Source organism: Barbus barbus, assembly GCF_936440315.1.
Source record: "Barbus barbus genome assembly, chromosome: 34".
NCBI classification, from domain to species: domain Eukaryota; kingdom Metazoa; phylum Chordata; class Actinopteri; order Cypriniformes; family Cyprinidae; genus Barbus; species Barbus barbus.
This window is the reverse complement of record NC_136762.1, coordinates 5,992,712-6,010,841: the sequence shown is the minus strand read 5'-3', so window position 1 is coordinate 6,010,841 and position 18,130 is coordinate 5,992,712. Positions and strand designations below refer to the sequence as shown.

The following is an 18,130-nucleotide window of genomic DNA, read 5'->3' as shown; positions in this document are numbered from 1 at the left end:
GTCAAAGAAAAATAAAAAGGCAAACATATTTAGCCTCAACACAAAGCAGAGAACCCTGCAAATGAAGTCACTGATGTGGTGTCCTCCAAAGTAAGGGATGATGTGTAGGACTGGAGAAACGATGAAGATGATGTCTGCAATCGCCAAATTGAGAAACCAAAAGGAGTTGACTGACGGCTTCATTTTATAACCAGACACAAATATGACAAGCCCATTTCCAATGATACCCAGTATGATAATGGCAACATGAAGGGTTGCCACCTTTAGTGAGGCAAAATAAGGGACATCCATTCATTACCCTCCCACCCCCACCCCAAAAAAAACAAGGACACAATCAGTAAACTCAATCAGTTTTCTCAATAAACCATGAGAAACATGCTCAAGTAGGCTATGTAAACTTGCAACAGAACACATTGATATTATTATTTTACAATTGATTATTATTATTAATTATTATTAGTCTTTTTTGACAGTTCTGCAGCTGTTACCTGGATGGAATTATTTATTTATTTATTTATTTTTATTCATTTGCTTAAATCAGGACTACATTATTATGTAATTATTTGTCTCATTTTTATCTGAAAATAATTTCGCATTTTTAAAACTTTTTAAAATAGAGGAAATAATTAAAGTTTAAATAAAGTATCGGGTAGGAGGTGTATCTGAGCAGCAGGTACGCTCAGATGCTTTACTTTGCTGTGTCTCGGGAGTGCAGCAGGAGCTAGTAACTAATGAAAACACAAAGTTTCACATGTGGACTCTGAATGAGCAAAGTGCAATATATTTGAGGAAGCAGCAGTGTGGAATGCAAGGCTGTAGCTAAATGAAGTTTAATTTATTAGCGCATTGGTCATGTGGAATGGATTTGACTGACGGCGCTCTGAAAAGTGCACAGACATTTTTATTTTTATTTTTTTTTATGCAAATCAAAACATATTACATTACAATATGCGAAATGTAACAAGGGGGATACGTACAATATCACATGTCGAAATAAGGGCAACATAAATCAGCATGGAATATCATCATAAGAACTACAAAAAAAATAAAAAAAAATAAAAAAATAAATAAATAATAATAAAAAATAAATAAATACAAAAAAAAAAAAAGAATTAATAATAATAATAATTACATATATCTTACAACGGATTCAAGAATGTTAAATGTTTTAGAAGCTTTGGAATTCAAAGGTTTGGACACATTCTTAACAGAAGTAAAAAGAGCTTTTACATCAGAAGAAAACATTCTAAAATTAGGTTTACATTGAATAGATCTGGCTTTATGAATGTGAAATTTACCCAGAAGACAAAGCAATAATATAGTATGTTCAAGAATGGAGTTTTTAGAGTGAAAATCTGACAGGAAGATGATAGCTTCTGTAATTGCGATTGTTTTGTTACAACAGAGAGAAATTAACACGGTAACTTCTGACCAAAAAGATTTAGAGAATGGGCAATGACAAAATAGATGTAGAATAGATTCTTCATCAGTATTACAAAATGAACACAATGAAGCTATATTCTCAAAAAACCTATTTAAGAATAAATTACAAGGGTAGTATCTGTGAACAATTTTAAAATGGAGTTCTTTAATTTTACTTGGAATAATAAATCTATGAGGAGAGGTCCATAAATTATTTAAGTCAGAGTCCGGATAACAGATCCTCCATTTAGACTGTGCTTTAGAGGGGCATCCTGGAGTTGAAGATAGGACATTTCTGATAAAGACGTTATTGCATTTTTTATCTAATACATAAACTCCATTAAATGCAAGTGTAGGAAAATGGTTGTTTACACAGCCATAACATAAATGTGCTTTAAACAAAGTTTTTAAACTAACAGGGATACTTTTAATCACTTTATTATAATCTCTTAGTGAGATTGTTGCACATTTTAAAGACACAAAATCAGGAAAAGAAAGAAGGTCTCCCTGAGCATTAAATAAATCTGAAACAAAAAAAATATTTTGACTCACCCATTCAATGAAAAAAAGTGATTTGTTACCAGACAATATATTTTCATTGTTCCAAATATACACGAGTGCGGGGAGAAATTATGTTTAAAGGCAATCTTCCAGGATTCTAGGGCTTGTTTATGAAAATTTGAGAGTTTAGTAGGTAATTTACTAAAAGTGCACAGACATATTCACTGAATTAGAGACGCAAAAGTGGGTGGGGCCAATATCATTGGTCTTCAAAGTGGGTGGGTCCTGTACCACCAACATACAATGGTTCCGACGCCCATATACACATTATTAACTAAACAAACTATGCACAGTATAGCATGGTTTATTAATAACGTGTTTATTGCGTTTTTTTTTTTTTTTTAAACACTGATTTAATGCAATAAGCCACAGTGTTTTAAAATGTCCCGGCACTTTTCCCCAAAACCGCCAAACTCAATGAACACATTATTAATAAATCATACTATACTGTACATAGTTGCATTTTATTAATAATGTGTTTACTGAGTTTGGCATTTTAAAAACACTGTCTTAACGCATTAAGCCAGGTTAAGCGTTTATGGGAGGAAAACGCTTTATGCGTAATTAAACGCGTTACGTTCTTATTCTGGACTCATCTGCTTGTCTATACATCATATGCTTTATTAATAATGTGTTTGAGTTTGGTCTTTTAAAAACACTGTTTTAATGCATTAAGCCACATTAAGCATTTTCAAGTGTCATGCCGGAAGTGCCGCTGCTTCCTTTTACACTGAAATGCCTTCCGTTTACACTGAAAAGTTCAAGCACATCCACATATGAAATCACTTGCATATACATATATACACAACTAAAGCATGCGTCTTTCTTATCTGAATTGTATACGTTTGTGAATTTTATTGTGTATGTTTGCGCGAGTGTTTTATGGGTGTGTATGCACACATTGAGTTTATGTATGTGCGTGTGTTGTTGTGGGTGTATATGCATGGATCATGTTTATATGTATTAGCGAGTGTCTATAGGTGTATGTATGCGTCAAGTTTATATGTATACGCAAGTTATTCATAAGTGTATATGCATTCATTACTAACATAGGCTATGTATTGGTATGTATTTCATATTAGTGTGCACGTGTATTTCAAATATAATATATATATATATATTACACACACACTATTGGATGTTCAAAATATATATATATGTGAGAGTATTTTATAGGTGTATATGCATGTATTTTATGTATGTATTGATAAGCGAAGTTTGATTTAAATCCTATGTAGCGCCTCATAGTTTTAATGCATAAAGCCACAATGTTACCTGCATCTGGAGATTTGCCTAGTAGGCACACTGACTGAATATATTGGAATATATTGTGCCAATATCTCGCCTTCGACAATACTTGTAATATTCCCCTTACTGTACGTACAGCACACAAGAAGTTTACATGAAAAATTGGACTTAGGCTACATTTATTATTTAAATAATTGTGTACAAAGGATGTATTGGAAAAAAAAATCACTGTAAATCACATATATATGTAATACAAGCTTTACAGTTTGACAATGTGTTATTTTAAAAGTAATTTTAATTAAAAATACATCGGATGTTTTTACTCAGTCGGTGGAATTGTCAGACGGTCCCTTAACCATCAAGCACATATAGCGCTTCAAAACTTTCTCCAGTTTAAATTTACTGCTATAATACACGTTTTTAAATATTTTTTCATGTCAATATGGAGGCAAGACAAGCAAAACGTGTTTTTAATAAACATACATAACAAAACACTCATTTTAAAAAAAAGGTTTCCTTTGCATTCAAAATACTTTAATAACAAGTGCAAAAGTGGCAAAACAATTACCGACCTATAATGTTTTTTCTCTGGCCAATGCCGACATTTAGAAATCAGGGCAGCCTATGGCCGATATATGATGCTGATTTTTTGGGCCGATTTTCTCTTTTTTTCCCTTTATATCAAAAGAGAGTTTGCGTAAATGGTTATTGCAGGGCACAAGATAGTAATAGTAGTAGTAGTAGCCTAATTCATAGTAATAATACATGGCTCAAAACTTAAGTACCTTCTCAAAACAGTTCTGAAGCATGCTTTTTTGTTTATGTTTGCTGACAGACACCAGTGTTCCCCTTCAATTCGGTCACTCAACATTGCTTTGGGAAATACATTTTCCTCGAATATTACTGAAGCCTTATTGAATCACGCCAGTGAAACTGGCCAATGGCGTTCAAGCGCGCGAAATATGAGGGGGCTCGTCACTATATAAAGCAGCGCTTGTACGTCATCCATTCAGAATTTTTTCCTTCAGCAAGAAGCCTGTCAAAGAATCTACCACTCACCGTGATCTACACGCTGCAGCGGACACGCCTTCTTCCCCTGCTGTGTTCCGGTAAGTGAGCTTCGGACGAACAATGATGACCTCTCGCGATTGCCTCTCCTGTGTAGAGCCAATCGAACCCTCTGATGGCCACGAATCGTGCGTCTTCTGCCTGGGTCGCGCCCACGCAGAGGCGGCGCTTGGGGGGTCGGACTGCCCCCACTGCGGAGATATGAGTCTCCGGACTCTCAGGCTCCGTGTGGCCATCGTCCAAGGCGACGAACTCGCCCAACTAGCTCTGCCGCGCTCTTCCTCTGAGCCAAGGAGTAAAGTGCCGCGAGTTTCTAATGCGGATCTGTCCGGGTCGGGTGACGAGACCGTGCCGGCTCAGTGCCCACACGCTTTTCACCCCCCTGCTGCAGGTCCCCTCCCAGTGCGCTTCATGGCCGCTGATCTCCGCCCCTCCCCCAGCGCGCAAGATGTGGTGTCTTTCGGAGCCATGGAGGAGGATGATGCCATCTCGGTGGCAGCGTCTGCGAGAGAGGAGTGGTGCAACAGCCCACTGGATTACACTGCGCCCGGCAGTGACGCTGGGGACCTCCATCACAGTGATGTTGAGCTCCTACGCGTCCTGACCAAGGCGGTTGATGAGCTCGGTCTGGAGTGGGCGCCTCCTACCGAGCCGGCCAGAAGCCGTCTGGACGAGCGGTTCCTCCAGTCGGACCGCGGCCGAAAGGACACCCCGCGGAGACCCGGCCCCTTTTTCCCGGAGGTGCACGACGAGATAGCGAAGTCGTGGGTCCCTGGATGAAGGTGGCCCGGAGTCCGGACCCTGAAGTCTTCAAAGAGCTCCGACGCGCCACAGATCTGGCCCTCAGAGCGACGAAGGTGACAGCTCGAGCGATCGGCCGCAATATGGGGAACCTTGTGGCGCTGGATCGTCACCTGTGGCTGACTCTGACCGAGTTGAAAGAGTCAGAGAAGACGGCTCTCCTGGACGCTCCCGTGAATCCCTCAGGTCTCTTTGGAGCGGCGGTGGAGACGTTCACGGAGCGCTTCGTTGAAGCGCAGAAGCAATCGAAGGCCATTACTGTGCGTTCACACCGCCGGCGTCGAGAGCGTCAAAATTCGCCCTGGCCGCCCTGACTGAGACGCTGTAGAAAAGATTCGTGGACGCGCTGACGCTCTGACGTAGATCGTATGCTCGTCTTGTATTTAAAGGAGCCGCAAAAGAAACAAGTAGGTTGAGCCAATGAAAAGCCATTTGTGTGGTGTGGATTTGTGTTCATGGTTAAGTGCTAGTCTAATTTCAACATTATAGGAGACATTTACTAGCCTTGGTCTTTAATTAACATTAATTTGTGTGCAGCCTACATTACAAACTGTCCAGATTGAAGTGTAGCCTTAATGTAATTGGTCAAATCGGTGTTGTTTTGAGCAAATAAATTGCATTCCCGCTGAAAAACAAACGTTGTAGCGGGAAAATGTACCCTATAATTTTTATTTATTTATCTCCCTGTACACAAACAGGGACACGTCAAATATTATCGGGAAACCCGCCACAGCAATAACTAATCTCTCTTCCATTTTGCATGGGAACTAATGTGGTCGGAACCAAAGTTTACAGAATTGCGTTCTCTGGAACCCTCTCAAGCGGAGGACTTCTACATTCCGATTGGTTGCCGCCCAACCGCGTCATAGCTCATTACCATAAAGTTGACCTGATTTCAACTCTCCTCGACGCTCTCACCGCCCAAGACTCGCCGCGCCGCTCTCGCCGGAGCTCGCCGCCGGCTCTCATTGAAAATGAATGACTTCCGGCCGCTTTGACGCTCTCGCCGCCGGCGGTGTGAACGCACAGTTAGCCACTTCTTACCAAAGCGCGCTGGCGCGATCCCTCCTGCGCGTTCCCGCTCATCCTCAGCGCAGCGCGCGGGAAGACCGTTCGCCCCTCCTACTGCGGTTCGGCGCGAGCATGAGCCGGCGGTGAGGCCGAGACAACCTTGGCCGAAGCGCCGCCAGGGCTCGAAGGGCCAGAGACCCCGTCCTGACAGAAACAGCAGGCCACCGGCTACGGAATTAAAGCCGCGTTCCTGATGTTGTCTCTCGGAGGAGGAAAGCTACACTCAGCGCCGAAGACGAGCCACTGAGAAAGTCTGCTCGCTCCGCTGTGTGTGTTCACCACGCCCCCTTGCCTGTGGCGGGCGGCAAGAACGATTGTCATGTTTGTGTTTTGACTGTTCCACAGTGCAGTGCAATAAAGTCAAAAAATACAAAAATCACCTCAATATCAGGGCAATTTTCCTCCTCTCACTCCCCTCTCCCCCATCACTCACTCTCACACTCGTGTGGTATTAAACTCCCCGCCCCCCAACGGCGAGTTATCCCTCACGGTGTGCAGTCCGCCTCGCCCGCTGTCACAGTTCACAGAAGCGTGGCAGGCACTGCCAGGGGTATCAGAGTGGGTTATGAAATCAATCAAGAACGGCTACACGCTTCAGTTCTTCCGCAGACCGCCCCGTTTCAACGGTGTGTTAATGTCCACTGTACGGGAGCAGAATGTCTCAGTTCTGCGAGAGGAAATTCACAACCTTCTCGCAAAGCGCGCTGTAGAGGCAGTCCCCCTCACAGACCGCGAGAGCGGCTTCTACAGTCGTTATTTTCTGGTGCCAAAGAAAGACGGCGGGCTCCGCCCAATCTTGGACCTGAGACCGCTGAATCGCGCGCTTTCAAAGCGCTCGTTCAAAATGATTACGCTGAGACAAATCCTCTCACATATCAGAACGGGAGATTGGTGTATCTCCGTGGATTTAAAGGATGCTTATTTTCACATTCAGGTAGCCCCCCGTCACAGGCGCTTCCTGAGATTTCCATTCGAAGGGATAGCGTACCAATTCACGGTCCTGCCCTTTGGCTTATGTCTGGCCCCTCGTACGTTTACGAAATGCATGAATGCTGCTCTCTCTCCTCTGAAGCAGAGCGGAATGCGCATCCTAAGCTATCTCGACGACTGGCTAGTCAGAGAGCGCGCTGCTCAGCGACAAACTCAAACTCAGACTCCTCGCTCACGTTCAGAGCTTAGGACTGACTGTAAATATGCAAAAGAGCATGCTAGTACCGAGCCAGAACATCTCCTTTTTAGGAGTAGAGCTGAACTCAATCAAAATGCGAGCGCGTCTGTCGGAGGAGCGCTCACGAAAACTGATCAGTTCTCTCGCAGTCTTCAAACTAGGGCGTTCTCCCCCGCTGAAATGCTTTCAGAGGACGCTCGGCCAGATGGCTGCCGCCTCGACAGTGTGCAATCTAGGGCTCCTACATATGCGTCCGCTTCAGCTCTGGTTAAAGAGCCGGGTGCCACAGAACGCATGGCGCACGGGCACCTTGCGCATCAAAGTGACGCGCGACTGTTTGCATACGCTGAACCCTTGGCGCGATATGACTCTATATCGCCGGGGTGTTCGTATTGGCCAAGTGATCAGGAGAAAGAATGTCACGACAGATGCATCGAGAACGGGTTGGGGAGCCGTATGCGATGGCAGACCAGCCTTCGGGACGTGGTCAGAAACGGAGAAGTCATGGCACATAAACTGTCTGGAGCTCCGTGCTGTACACCTAGCGCTCGAGTGCTTTCTCCCAGACATTCTTCACCGTCACATTCTCATCAGGACGGACAGCATGACAGTGGTAGCGTTTATAAATCACCAAGGCGGTGTGAACTCACGACCACTGCTGCAACTGGCGAGAGACCTCCTTCTGTGGGCAGATGGACACCTCCTCTCCATCCGGGCAGTACATGTCCCCGGACGCCTGAACTACGGCGCGGATTTACTGTCGAGGGGCGGGATAATCCACGGGGAGTGGAGATTACACCCTTTGACAGTCAAAATGATTTGGAGTGTATTCGGCAGGGCGGAGGTGGATCTCTTCGCATCAGCGGAGAACACTCACTGCCCGCTGTTTTATTCACTGACACACTCTCCCCTGGGAGTGGATGCACTAGCTCACAGCTGGCCGAAAGTACGCAAGTATGCCTTTCCTCCAGTGAAACTTCTGCCTCGCGTGCTTTGCAAAATCAGAGAGGAAAAGGAATCTGTTCTGCTAGTGGCACCGAAATGGCCCAATCAGCCGTGGTTCCCAGAGCTGGTGGAGATGCTGGTAGCCCCCCCGTGGACTATCCCACTGAAGAGGGACCTTCTCTCTCAAGCACAAGGGACGATTTGGCACCCAAATCCGGAGTCATGGAGCCTTCATGTCTGGCCACTCGACGGAGCTTGCCAGTAACAGATGCGCTTCCTCAGCGCGTGCTGAACACTATATCTGAGGCTAGGGCTCCCTCCACAAGGCGTCTCTATATACGCACATAAATGGAGAGTTTTTTCAAGTTGGTGCGTATCGCGGGGCGAAGACCCAATCAGCTGCCCAATATCAATAATCCTTGTCTTCCTTCAAGAGCGATTTGATAGCGGTCGTATGCCATCCACATTGAAAGTGTATGTGGCCGCTATAACAGCCTTTCACGCGCACATCGAAAATCGCCCGATCGGCACCCAGCAAACATTGGTCCGACGGCGACGTCCTGTCCCTGGCCAAAAATAGTCGCGGTAGGACGACAAAATATGCAAAAAATTGTAACAAAAAATATTTCTTAAAAATGCATTCAAATACGTTTGTACATGTTTACAATTCTCTGTGGTTGCATGTAAAGTTGTTACTTTGACTTTTAGCTGCGTGTAGTTCAAAATATACCCTGTTGTGATTCAGTTGTGAAAGGACGTCCAGCAGGTGACGTCTTCTACACGTGCATTTATAGTCCATCGTCAACCTCTTTAAAATCCTTATGAAATATGCAAAAGCCATTGTGCTTACACATTCACATTCACATTCACATACTACAGTAATTTATTCAAGTGCCCAAGTAGTTTCTTAAGAGGTTGTTAATAGTCGTCCACTGACGTCCTTTAAACGTTTAGTAAGACCCATACAAACCAGCACGGAAATCTTTATTAAAAAAAAAACTTCAGTTTGTTTTACATCTTGTTTTATGTCAAATTCTATTCACAAAGTGCCCCTGTAGTTAAGTAATTGTGAAATCACTGCATTTACTCATTATTCCACCAGTTTCCCATACATTACAATATGATTTCATTATTTTGTTTATATAATTATTAAATATATATAGGCTATATTCATAAGTTATTCATACGTTATTCATAAAGTCACAATTTAAAGTCTGAGCTGGATGCAAAAACTGCTGCCAAGATGTTGTAACAAATCTCGCGATATGATATCCCTATAGCAGATAATCTCGCGATATGACATTTTGTATACTCTACATTCCAGATCAGTAGGTGGCGGTAATGCATCTTTTTATGCTGGTTTGTAAAACCGCCAAAAACACCAGAAGAAGATGAGTGAGCGATAACGTATTTCTACAACACGAGGAGAGTTTACGAATCATTAAAAATTTACTGGTGGGTAAGTACATTTTGAGGTATTTTATTAATGTATTGTATTTTTACTTGTTTTACTCGGAACAAAAATCCAAAAGCAAGTATAAGCACACTGTCAAGTTAAATTAAGTTTGGCTGAAGTTAGCTAGTATGCTAAAAGGTAATGTTTAATGCTAGGGCCTTTTTTAACCCTAAAAACAAACTCATCTGTGGCAAAATAAAACGTTTATGGAACTTAAAAATTGAAGTAACCACCTTTCGAATATTTTCACAGAATGTTAAAGTGTGTTTGTGTTATGAGATACATAAAAAATTATATATTCAGTATAGTACACACACACACACACGTATATATATATATATATATATATATATATTTCTTTATTATTAGGATAACTTCTTGAGAAAAATGTGGGATTACTTTGCTTAAGCAAACCTCTTGGTGGTAAATTGATTCAGTAAAAACTAAAATTTGCATAAAAGGAAAAAAACAGTAGTTAAATGGATATGTACTTTGATATCAAAGACATGCAGCACATAAGAGCACATTGGTTAATTAAACATGTTTAAAGATTAAAATAAAAAGTGCTACTCAGATGTAGCAATCTGACAGTTTATTTCTGAAAATAAATGAAATGAAAGGCACTGCAATGTTAAAACTGTAGAATCTGAAGAATAATTCACTGAAATCTGTAAATTAATTAGAACATGGCTGACTACAATAAGTGCTTTAAAAGTATTTTGTCATTTTAGATTTGCTAAACATGTCCTCTGACTATCAAATAAAGTGGAGACGCAGTGTGACTGCAAGTCTCATATAAAATTTTGTGCTTTAAGTACTCAAGTGTCCAGATATGTGTAAAATACATGTTAATGTAATGATTTCTCTATCAGGATTCCAAAGGAAAGTGTTTAGCCTGCTGTTTGACCTAAAAGAGGAACTTCAGCAACTTGCTGCCATTCTTGACCCTGGAAAGTCGTCATCATCGTTTACGAGACTAGAGTCTGAAAGTGACCTGAAATCCTTTGAAGAGTGCATGAAAGATGACCAAAAGAAGTGGATCTGTGTAAGTTTAAAATGTGATGAGGATTTTGGGTATATTTCCAGATATACATAAATGCATATGTACGTGCACACACAGTTAAGTGTTATTTAAATATCATATTACATTTCTTTTGATTGTGGTGTCACTTTTAGGTTCAGCAACTGTCCAGAGTTGGCGGAATGTCAGTCAGAGACTGTGTAAACAAAGTCATGAACAGGTATGTATTTACCTAGCAGTGTTTGTGTGTTTAGCTGTCATATTTCAGAAAAAATTACAATAATAACAGTAGCTACAATAATGACCTCAACCTTTGATAATACTATAATTCTGTCACACATTATATCTACTTATATAATTGCCAGTTTTTGTGTTGAAGTTTTAATGTCTGTGCTAAATCAGGCTGTTCGTAGGACTTTAAACAAGATATAAAAACCATAATGTTAGTGTAAGAAATTAATGAGTCATTACGTGTCACAACTTTGGATAGGGACAGAGCACTTATTACATGATAGACTAGTGGTTGTGAAAGTGTATGTTTTAACACTGCATACACTGCATGCAACTGGCAAGCTGCACAGTACTGCTAATTTGCAATGCATTTTAATATTATGAAGTAAATCCTGAATTGTTTATTTCTCAGAATCATGTCAAATGCCTTAATGGCAAAATTCAACATGAGGGGTGGTGGCCAGCTGGAAAAGAAGGCATTCAAGGCTACACCTTTATATAATATAATACAAGGTAATTTGTGACACACATTGTATGTTCCTTGTGTCTTATTTATTTAAAATACCTATTTTTATCAGAAATGTCCAAACGCATAATAAACATGTTTTTAGTCCCAGTTTACTCATATGTGGACATGTATGAAATCAACATCCTGTGTCATGAATTAAGTCTTCATTTTGAATTTTGAAGTCTTGTTCGACTGCATTGTACAATTAGTTTGATTAACAAAAACACTTTCTAAATGAGTGCTTGTTTAACTTCTTGCTTTTTACATTCATATTCTCTTCCCTCAGATGCTGTGAAGAGGTGGAGCCCAAATGCTACTGACTTGGAAATTTACGTAGCAATGGCGGAACACTTGAAACATGCTCCAGGAAGAGCTGGGGGTGGGGGTTATAAGAAGTAAATGGTGGTAAACCCAATGGCAAAGTTACTGAATCAGTGTTTAACCTGTTTATTGTTATAATTTATAAATAAATATACATACACACACAAAATATGCAATTATGTTGTGGAGCACAAAAATAAAATAGATTTTTTTTGGAAAAGAATGGTGTGTTTATACTTATATCCTGTGTTTTTATGTTGTTTGATTAAAAACTACACATTAATTTAAAAATACTGAAAACACAATTACCGCAGATTTAACTAAATTGCAATACTTGTGTCTTGTTTGAATGTTTAATAACTGGAAGATATTATTCAAAAATGTTAAGTTCATGGTATCTTGTGGTAAAGTAAAATATTTAAGCTCACAAATAATGTGTTATTGGTTGTAAAGTACACGTGGGGAAAACATTTTATAGACGTCCAGGTCGGACTGGACCGCTTTTGGACCTTTTTGGAACCTTAGTCAAGTTCAGCAAATGTGTAAACCTCGAGACATAATGCATTTCACGATGTTAGACAATATGGTATGTGTTTATTTTATATATTAATGTACACACGTAAATTATGCAGCAGTACATATTATAAACATCCAGAAGATGACCTATTTAGACGTCCGTGGACGTCCAGAAAAGACGTGCATTTCACGGCCAGAAGACGTCAAAGACGTCGGTTCAACTTTCATTTCGGAACTATTTTTCAACCATAACGGGACGTGACGAAGGGACGTCTTTTCAACGGTCTTTACACGTCTCAATGTTTGCTGGGCAGAAATGACCTGATCATACGGTCTTTAAAAGGAGCAAGAAGGCTGAACCCTCCTCGCCCTTCTACTCTACCCACTTGGGACTTGGCGCTAGTGCTTGACGCTCTCACGGGACACCCGTTCGAGCCCATACAATCAGCGAGCTTGCGAGCGCTCTCTCTCAAGACAGCGCTCCTGCTCGCGCTGGCCTCTGTTAAGCGAGTTGGAGACCTACAAGCGCTTTCAATTGACGACTCGTGTATTGAATTCGGGCCAGGTGATTGCAGGCTCACCTTGAAGCCTAGAAAAGGTTATGTGCCTAAAGTGCTTTCGACTCCATTTAAAGCGCAGGTCATATCACTATCTGCTTTCCGCCCCGAAACACCAACCGGGACAGAGCCGCTTAATACACTGCTGTGCCCTGTACGAGCGGTGCGTACTTATATCGAGCGCTCTAGACAGTTCAGACTCTCGGAGCAGCTATTCGTATGTTTCGGTGGACGTACAAAAGGACTGCCTGTGTCCAAGCAAAGGCTGTCACACTGGATCGTCGACGCAATTGCTTTGGCTTACAGCTCTAAAGGTGTGGAATGTCCGATAGGGGTTCGTGCCCACTCAACCCGTGGCCTCGCATCATCCTGGGCAAATGGCATATCTATTCAGGACATTTGTACGGCGGCAGGCTGGTCGTCACCCAGCACTTTCGCGAGGTTTTATAACCTAGATGTGTCGTCGCTTGCCTCGCATGTGCTGTCAGTGCGAGCAGCGCACGCGCTTACTCAGCCATGATCTGAGATGTGTACCAATGGTTTCGACTAGGTCGTATACACCCTGTATAGACGCACCACCAATTCAATGCTGTCCCTATCAGTTTATCACAGTATTATGATATAGTTCACCACGTCTTCTAGGACTTGGTCACCATCATACCGGTACGGCTGTGCATTATAACATGATTTCATTGAAATTAAACAATTTCAACTAATCTATTTGTGAAAGCGCCGAAGCCGCCGCCATTTCACATTCTTTGTTTCACCGGAGTTAACTCCGCCCCTGATGTGACGCGGCATCGTCTAGCTGCCGCGCCCCTGACTGTACATGGTTTCGACTAGGTCCTGTAGACCTGAGCTGTGTTTACTAAGAGCGCCAATATCATTGCCGTTGTCATTACGGCTCCGAATGTGAAACTTGACATACTTAGTCGAGCTTGGCTCCATCGCTGTGACACGGCGGGATTTTATACGTTCCCAAAGCAATGTTGAGTGACCGAATTGAAGGGGAACGCTCTCGGTTACTCACGTAACCTCGGTTCCCCGAAATGAGGGAACGAGACATTGCTCTTATTGCCGTGTCACCGAGCTCAGGATCTTACAATGCTTAGTTGCTTTAGTCAAAGATTCTGAATGGATGACGTACAAGCGCTGCTTTATATAGTGACGAGCCCCCTCATATTTCGCGCGCTTGAAAGCCATTGGCCAGTTTCACTGGCGTGATTCAATAAGGCTTCAGTAATATTCGAGGAAAATGTATTTCCCAAAGCAATGTCTCGTTCCCTCATTTCGGGGAACCGAGGTTACGTGAGTAACCGAGAGCGTTTCCCGCAGACTAGCAAATGCAAGTTGATTCTCTGCCAGCAGGAGGCGCTGTTGAAGCGTGATATATAGCTGTTTCCCCGGTAACGACTGTAATCAAATAAGCCTACTTTATCAGCCATTACAGGAAAGACCAAATGAAAATTGACATCAAAGCTTTTCTGAAGAAAACGGACGGTTCTTTTAAAAGATACATTCATATAAAAACACCCGCGCAGCATTTTATTCAACGAAGTATAAGCCTTTTGGAAAATCTATTTGTAGCGGTCAGTTTTGATATTGTGACAAGCCGCCACAAATAAATGTAACGTTATACACTGTTGCTATAACACAAATTGCCATAATATAAGTGATAGCAAAACAAAACAAAAAAATAAAAATATTAGCGGTGAAATGTCGCCCGATTATGTCAAACGTCATACGCTCACTGGATGTTATGATGACAAGTTATGACAAACAAATGTCATAAAAAAAAAAAATGTCATAAAAAAAAAAGACAACAAATGTCAAATATCTTTCTTTTATAAATATGATCAAATTAAAGACTTTATTGGAGATATTATTTATTATTATAGTCATTTAGCAGATGCTTTTATACAAAGCGACTTACAAATGAGGACAACAGAAGCAATCAATTTGTTATATTACAACTAAAAACAGATCCAAAATTAAAAAACAAAACTAAAACCAAAAAGACTCGAGCTTCGTTTTTTTAATCTTCCAGTGAGTCATTTCTTAATTTACGCCAGGAGTTATGTAAATGAAAAACGAAGTCGATATCGATATGAGTCTTAGACCTTTTTAATGATGTATAGTTTATTAAGTTAATTGCATTCTTTTACATTAAAATTAGCAGTAACTCTGAACTAATGTAAACACAGAACGCTGTGCGCTGGCGTCCTCCCACAGGTGAAGAGATTTTAAACAAGCACATTTAGTTAACCAAATGAAACAATACACATTTTAATGCTATACAAGTGTGCACATTGAGATAAATAAACAGCAGATGTTCATATTAACAACTTCTTTAACTTGAGCAAATGCAGCTAATACACATACATTTGTTAATAAAATGAAACCATGCGTGTTTTAAACTTAGTGAATAAAAGAAATGATCCACCCCCATGCCTCTGCTCAATGACAGTGCCTGGATCAGTTGTGATCTGCGTCTCAGGCCGATGACGTCACTTCCAGGGAGGCGTGCCCCCGTCCCTTGACTCCACCCCCATGTCAAAACAGTGCCACAAAGTGAGACGCGCAGAAACGTGAAGCGCAAAGGGGAAAACCGTATTGCAAGCTCAAACTTGACTGAAACACTAAATAAAAGCAGCGTTGCAAATAATTATATATATATAATTATAACAATTAGATATGGTCATGTTAAATATGTATTGCAAAATCATTGCTTTTGCTCTGTTTCATTTATATTTTGCACTTATTTTCTTCTTGCAATACTTCATTCTCTTTTGCAATTCTTTATTTTTGTTTACAAAAAGCACATTATTTTTTTTTTCTCAATACATTCATTGTCGTTTGCAAAACTTTATATTCTTTAACAATACTTCAACTCTGTTGCAATTGCTTACTGCGGCATTGTTTTGACTCCATAGTAGGCTACCTATAGCAGAGTCTTTCCTGCCACACTAATATTCTTGAGTTTTGATACTGTCATTGGATGGCAATATGAAGTACAACGCAAACATTAACGGCTAGAGGCACAAAGACAAGTATGTGTTATTGTTCATCTTGATATTTCAGTAGCAATACGGAGAATTGCTAGCGGATATTTAAAATGTAATTCATTGAATCTGCTGTCATTCTACCACAGAACCACAGTTTTTCTTACTAATATGAATTATATCATACTTAATTTTTCTTGTTGTCTGGACAATCTATAAAATATGTCTGCACACACACAAAATAAATAGAAATACTCAATTATTTTTATAAAGTAGTTGCTTTTCTTACAAAGAAAAAAAAATCACATTTTAGTTAGCATTTTCTTTCATTTATATGGGATTTGTTGCCAAGCAAAAACAAAAAAATCACATTTTAGTTAGCATTTTCTTTCATTTATATGGGATTTGTTGCCAAGCAAAAACAAAAAAAACACATTTTAGTTCATTATAAAACCAGAGATTCGTGAAAATGAGATACAAATACACAATACAATTACCTATTTCTTGACATCAATGCAAATGAATGAGGCATGCATTCCAGCTACTTCTATATTTATGGCACAGTATATCTGTAATTTCTAATGCTTGGCACATCAGCTTCCATCTCACAATTAAAAAAAAAAAAGAATAAAAACACACTGTTAATGTTTTGTCTACACAGCTTCTATGCTAAATTGCATGTGCTTTTCCTTTTTTGTATATGCTATTTAATTGAAATGCACATGTGGCATTATGAATGTTTAACCCTCAAGTGTCAAAGACTGGGTCAGCTTTGGTCCCGTTCCACTCTGGGAATGAGATTTGCGTTGCGATTGGGAATGTTGCAAGAGGATAGCCAGTTGTTCCTCTGCGAACGCTCTCTCGAACGCCATCACCAAAGATTGCTTGAGCTTTTTCTGAAACTCTTCACACATGAACACGTACAAGAAGGGATTCAGGCAGCTGTTCAAGTAGGTAAGACTGACTACGAAGAGCCCTATCTGGTTGAAAACATTCTGGAAACTGGTCAGCTCATCTGATGTGTCTGTATCATACATTTCAATCAACCACTTAGAGGAATTGGTAAATATAAACGATAAACTTTATTTGTCCCCGAAATGAAATTTGTCTCGGGCAAAGTGCTACAATGTTGTAATGCATACAATAATAAACCAAACATAAAATAAGACAATTAAGAGCAAACATTAAAATACAACAATGTGTAATATAAATACAAAAACACAGTAAAGTGTGTTTTTGTGCTATAGGTGCTATATAAAGTGCTATAGGTGCGTTGTTAGAATTCAACACTTTTATCGAGGCAGGAACAAATGATAGCTTCAGTCTATTAGTTTTACACACAGGCACTCTCAGTCTCTTTCCTGATGGCAGCGGCTGGTATTCTCTAAAAAGAGGGTGATTGGGATCAGTGCTAATACTTATTGCCCTTCTCATCACTGCTTGTTCATATAAAGTCTGTATAGTCTCATATTGTTTTAATCCAATGATTTTAATGGCTGTTTTGTGATATGAGATATTAGTTGAACAGACAAATTTCCAAACCAGACTGTGATTCCGTAGCGAATGAGACTTTCAAGCGTGGCTCGGTAAAAAACAAGCAAGATATTGCTACCCACCCCATACAGTCTCAGCCTTCTTAAAAAATAGAGTCTCTGTTGTAATCGTGTACACAGACTATCAACGTGTGTCTTCCAGCAAAGAGCACTATCCATATAACACCCACGGTATCTGTAAGATGTCACTTGCTCTATCATTGTGTCTTTAATGATCACAGGCTTATGTTCAGATACACTTCTTAGGTCAAGGACCATTTCCTGTGTCTTTTTAACATTTAAAACAAGACAGTTCTTGTCACACCACTGGATGAAAATATCTATTTATTTCCCTGTGGTAAGATGTTAAGTCCATGTCTTTATGTAAGAGACTTAGAATGACAGAGTCATCAGCATATTTAATGATATAATTATTATTATATGTGCTCCTGCAATCATTTGTATACAAAGAAAAAAGTACAGGCGATGAAACACAACCTTGTGGCACTCCTGTATTACTATATCTGATCTCAGAAAGTGTCCCATTGACCCTGACCTGCTAAGTTCCATTACTTAAGAAACCATTTAATTAAGAGTACCAACACCCATGCTGTGCAACTTCTCTAAAAGCAAATGTATCTGCACTGTATTAAATGCAGAACTAAAATAAAAAAATAAAATACGAGCATAGGCTTTAGTACT

The 18,130-nt window shown here is 40.4% G+C and overlaps 3 protein-coding genes across 4 annotated transcripts in view; 2 read left to right on the top strand and 1 right to left on the bottom strand.

The window, feature by feature from the left end:
• Positions 1-3,751: 3,751 nt before the first annotated feature.
• Positions 3,752-6,533, top strand: LOC306853954 (uncharacterized protein). Its single transcript, XM_079391676.1, has 2 exons — positions 3,752-5,360; positions 6,134-6,533. Exon 1 carries the CDS (start codon positions 4,363-4,365, stop codon positions 5,077-5,079), a length of 717 nt encoding a protein of 238 aa, XP_079247802.1. The 5' UTR covers positions 3,752-4,362; the 3' UTR covers positions 5,080-5,360; positions 6,134-6,533.
• Positions 6,534-9,637: 3,104 nt separating this feature from the next.
• Positions 9,638-12,044, top strand: LOC306854231 (uncharacterized protein). 2 transcript variants are annotated; one of them, XM_079392070.1, is made up of 5 exons: positions 9,638-9,739; positions 10,613-10,785; positions 10,917-10,981; positions 11,405-11,505; positions 11,787-12,044. In XM_079392070.1, the coding sequence occupies exons 2-5, from the start codon at positions 10,756-10,758 to the stop codon at positions 11,897-11,899; spliced, it is 309 nt and encodes a 102-aa protein (XP_079248196.1). In that variant the 5' UTR covers positions 9,638-9,739; positions 10,613-10,755; the 3' UTR covers positions 11,900-12,044. The 2 variants fall into 2 exon arrangements, with proteins under 2 accessions (XP_079248196.1, XP_079248195.1); XM_079392069.1 differs by having other exon boundaries at positions 9,650-9,743.
• A 4,592-nt stretch (positions 12,045-16,636) lies between these two features.
• Positions 16,637-18,130, bottom strand: part of LOC306853783 (C3a anaphylatoxin chemotactic receptor-like) — a gene marked incomplete at both ends in the record, with an annotated part of 3,714 nt that continues 2,220 nt past the window's right edge. The window contains one exon of the mRNA XM_079391431.1: positions 16,637-16,920. Within this exon, the coding sequence (XP_079247557.1) occupies positions 16,637-16,920 (284 nt within the window). The remainder of the gene's footprint in view (positions 16,921-18,130) is intronic.

Bases quoted from the DNA above. Each gene is read 5' to 3' on its own strand.
- LOC306853954 (XM_079391676.1), top strand. From the start codon at position 4,363: ATGATGACCTCTCGCGATTGCCTCTCCTGTGTAGAGCCAATCGAACCC.
- LOC306854231 (XM_079392070.1), top strand. From the start codon at position 10,756: ATGAAAGATGACCAAAAGAAGTGGATCTGT. The intron at 10,786-10,916 runs GTAAGTTTAAAA...TGTCACTTTTAG, and splicing joins ACCAAAAGAAGTGGATCTGT to GTTCAGCAACTGTCCAGAGT. The intron at 10,982-11,404 runs GTATGTATTTAC...TTTATTTCTCAG, and splicing joins GTAAACAAAGTCATGAACAG to AATCATGTCAAATGCCTTAA.